Source organism: Triticum dicoccoides, chromosome 7B (genome assembly GCF_002162155.2).
Source record: "Triticum dicoccoides isolate Atlit2015 ecotype Zavitan chromosome 7B, WEW_v2.0, whole genome shotgun sequence".
Taxonomy (NCBI): Eukaryota; Viridiplantae; Streptophyta; class Magnoliopsida; order Poales; family Poaceae; genus Triticum; species Triticum dicoccoides.
Window position 1 is genome coordinate 51,240,085 of NC_041393.1, and position 2,907 is coordinate 51,242,991.

At 56.3% G+C, this 2,907-nt stretch overlaps 1 protein-coding gene across 1 annotated transcript; it reads right to left on the reverse strand.

Annotated features, from left to right (window-relative positions):
• Nucleotides 1-766: 766 nt before the first annotated feature.
• LOC119341836 (putative UPF0481 protein At3g02645) lies at nt 767-2,907 on the reverse strand. Its single transcript, XM_037613686.1, has one exon. It carries the CDS (start codon nt 2,825-2,827, stop codon nt 1,076-1,078), a length of 1,752 nt encoding a protein of 583 aa, XP_037469583.1. The 5' UTR covers nt 2,828-2,907; the 3' UTR covers nt 767-1,075.

A 2,907-nucleotide genomic window follows, 5' to 3' on the forward strand; every position in this document is an offset into this window, starting at 1 on the left:
CTAAATTATGCAATGTGGATCATGGAAGAATCTCATGTGGGCACAAATGTTTTTTTTTTCATTTATGTCAAATCATGTTGAATTCCTAGCTAGACAGTAAAGATTTTTTTTCTACATAAAGGATGCTTGGTTCTCATGTTAATGTTGATTGTCCGACTAAGGCGCCTTCTCGGAGATCTTAAGTATGGCCCATTTCTCCAGTTCTCTTGTTGACTTCTTTTATGTCTTATTTTTTGAGAATATGCAGAAGATTTATACATCATTTCATTACATTGCTTTAAAAAGTTACATCTACATATACATAAAGAAATTTTATTGCGACTGAGATCTCACAACCACACCTCCCCTCCCTCTTCCCGTCTAGCCAATGAATCTATATCGAATGCCCCACAATATTTCCTTCCCTTCGACAACCATAATCCCGAATCTCCCTAACTCGGCCTTTTCTTTACTTCCAATCATCCTCATTCCCAATGACCACATCACAACCTACAATGCTCTCCAGCTCCGCTCACCGGCATCTATCCTACTGCTGGCTGAAGCAATTACCATGTTGCCTCTACGGCTAGAGCATCGACCATCCCTCTAGATTTTGGGGGGAGGGTGAGGCGGCTTGGATTTTTTCTCTGATGTCGAAACCCCAACACTATCTTATAACCGCCACAATACGAGTTTGAAACCCTAATTGTCCCCGCAGGTGCGTCATCTATCAAGCAACTAGAGCACGGAGCACCAAGAAATTGCATGGTCTAGATCCCAACCGAGATTTCAAATCTTTTGAGGTGCTTGACAATTTATATTCAAATGCTTACATGTATATACCTCTCTCGGTAATTTTAATGGAAAATAATCACAGTTAGTATGTTTACAAACCGATGGCATTCATATAGAGCTATAAACAATCTCACTTGCATCAACCAGAACCCAAAAATCAAACAAAAAATGCACATCCACTCTCCGAAAATACCAATGCCAAACCAAGCACATGCATGCCAATTATGTCGCGTAGCCGAATCCAGAAAGGCACGCATGCAGATGCAGATCACCCATCCATAATTCAATTTTCAACGGGTTATCATTCCCCCGACGCCGCCGTGACAGTGACGGCGCCGAACCACCGGGAGCATGTGTAGACGGAGCAGAAGGCCTGGAGCGTGGTGAGCAGCAGCATCATGATGGCGGCGAGGAAGGTGAGCAGCTGCCACGAGCTGAAAACGTACCTCCGCATGAACCGCTTCGTCTTCACGCGCCACCGGCCGTCGTAGTACCGGTTCATCTCCTCCACCGCCCTGTCCACCGCCGGCACCTTCGTCAGCCGCGTCGACCTGCTCATGCTGTTCCACAGCTTCGTCACCTCGCCGTCGCTCTTCAAGCGGTTCAGAACCACGCCACGCTGCCGCAGAAGGGCCACGTCGACGTCGGTGTCGATGATGCCGTTCATCAGCTCCGTGTACCGGGTGAGCACCAGCGGGCCAGACGCCGCCGACGACTCGTAGGCGACAAGGTTCCGGATCATCACCTCCGTGTTGCCGTCGAGTGTCACCACCGGGAGGTGCAGCGTCGCCGTCTTGCAGTCGAAGCAGATGGTGGACAAGTCGCCGGTTGTGGCTGCTACCTGTACGCCGGCGTTGACGAGCTCGGAGACCGACGGCACCATGATCTCCTCTATCAGCGGCGGCCGGCTCAGGTGGCCCGCCGTGGACGACGACGACGGGTCGCCACGGCCATCGGCGCCGGACATGAAGAATGATTCGACGGGGTGCTTCATGCCAGACATGCCCGGCACGACGGTGAGCATCTTCCACGGCGCCTTGACAGCGAAAGCGATCGGCCTCATCACGTAGTGCAGCGGGCCTTTCCCGAGCTTCGATGCCATGCCCCACAGCGCGGCGAACAGCTGCGCCACGTACTCGGACCCGCCGCCAGACGGCTTCTCTTCGCCGTCGCCGTCCGCCGGCTGCTCCTCGATGTCGTAGTTCTCGTCATGGTCTTGTGCCTCTGCCGTCGTGTCCTCTGCCGGCGGCTTGGGCACGAGAAGGTAGTAGAGCAGCTCGAGCAGGTGCGCGTACTTGGCGACGTCGACAGCCGGGAAGGCGCCGTCCATCATCTTGAACGGGCAGAGCTCCTTCACGAGCCCGGTGACCATGCTCGTTAGCAGCACCCCGGCCTCGTCGGCCGACGCGCACTGCGGCTCAAGGATTTTGCGGAGGAGGAAGAGTGGGATCTGGTTCTCGAGCATGAGCATGTCGCGCAGTATGAGCCCGTGCGCCGACTTCCTCCCGGCGAAGTCCACCAGGTGCGCCATCCTCGACGACACCCTCCGCAGCGCCGGCTTGCCACAGTCTTCGGCGGCGGCGTAGATCTGCAGGAACTCGAGGAGGAAGGCGCCGTCGACGACCATCATCCAAGTGAGCGTCAAGCCGCTGAAGTCGAGGTAGCGGTGGTAGTAAGCGCGGATCTTGCGCTCGAGGCGGTCGGCGAACTCGGCGACGAGGGCTTCAAGCTTGAGCCCCGCGGGGCGAAGGCGGCGCTGCGCGCGGCGGGCGGCGGCGAGTTTGTACCGCTCCATCTCGTACAGCTCGGGGCGCCAGTGGTGGTAGGGGCCGAGGGCGATGAACTGGGGCACGTACGCCTCCGGCTTGTGCACCAGCAGCTGCTTGGGCACGTTGAACACCGAGACCGGGATGCCGTTGTCGTCCTCGTCGTCGCCGTCCTCCGTCAGGGACTCCCGGATCTGCACCACCCACCGGAGCTCGTCGAACACCAGCGGCCTCCCTCGCCGCCCGCTCCCGCTGCCACTGCCCTCTTGATCGGAGCTGGACGCCATTGATATCTACCCCTCGATCTCTAGGTGTGCAGTGCAGCGCAGTGTGTGCCGTCACTAGCCACGACCATGCGTAGGACTGT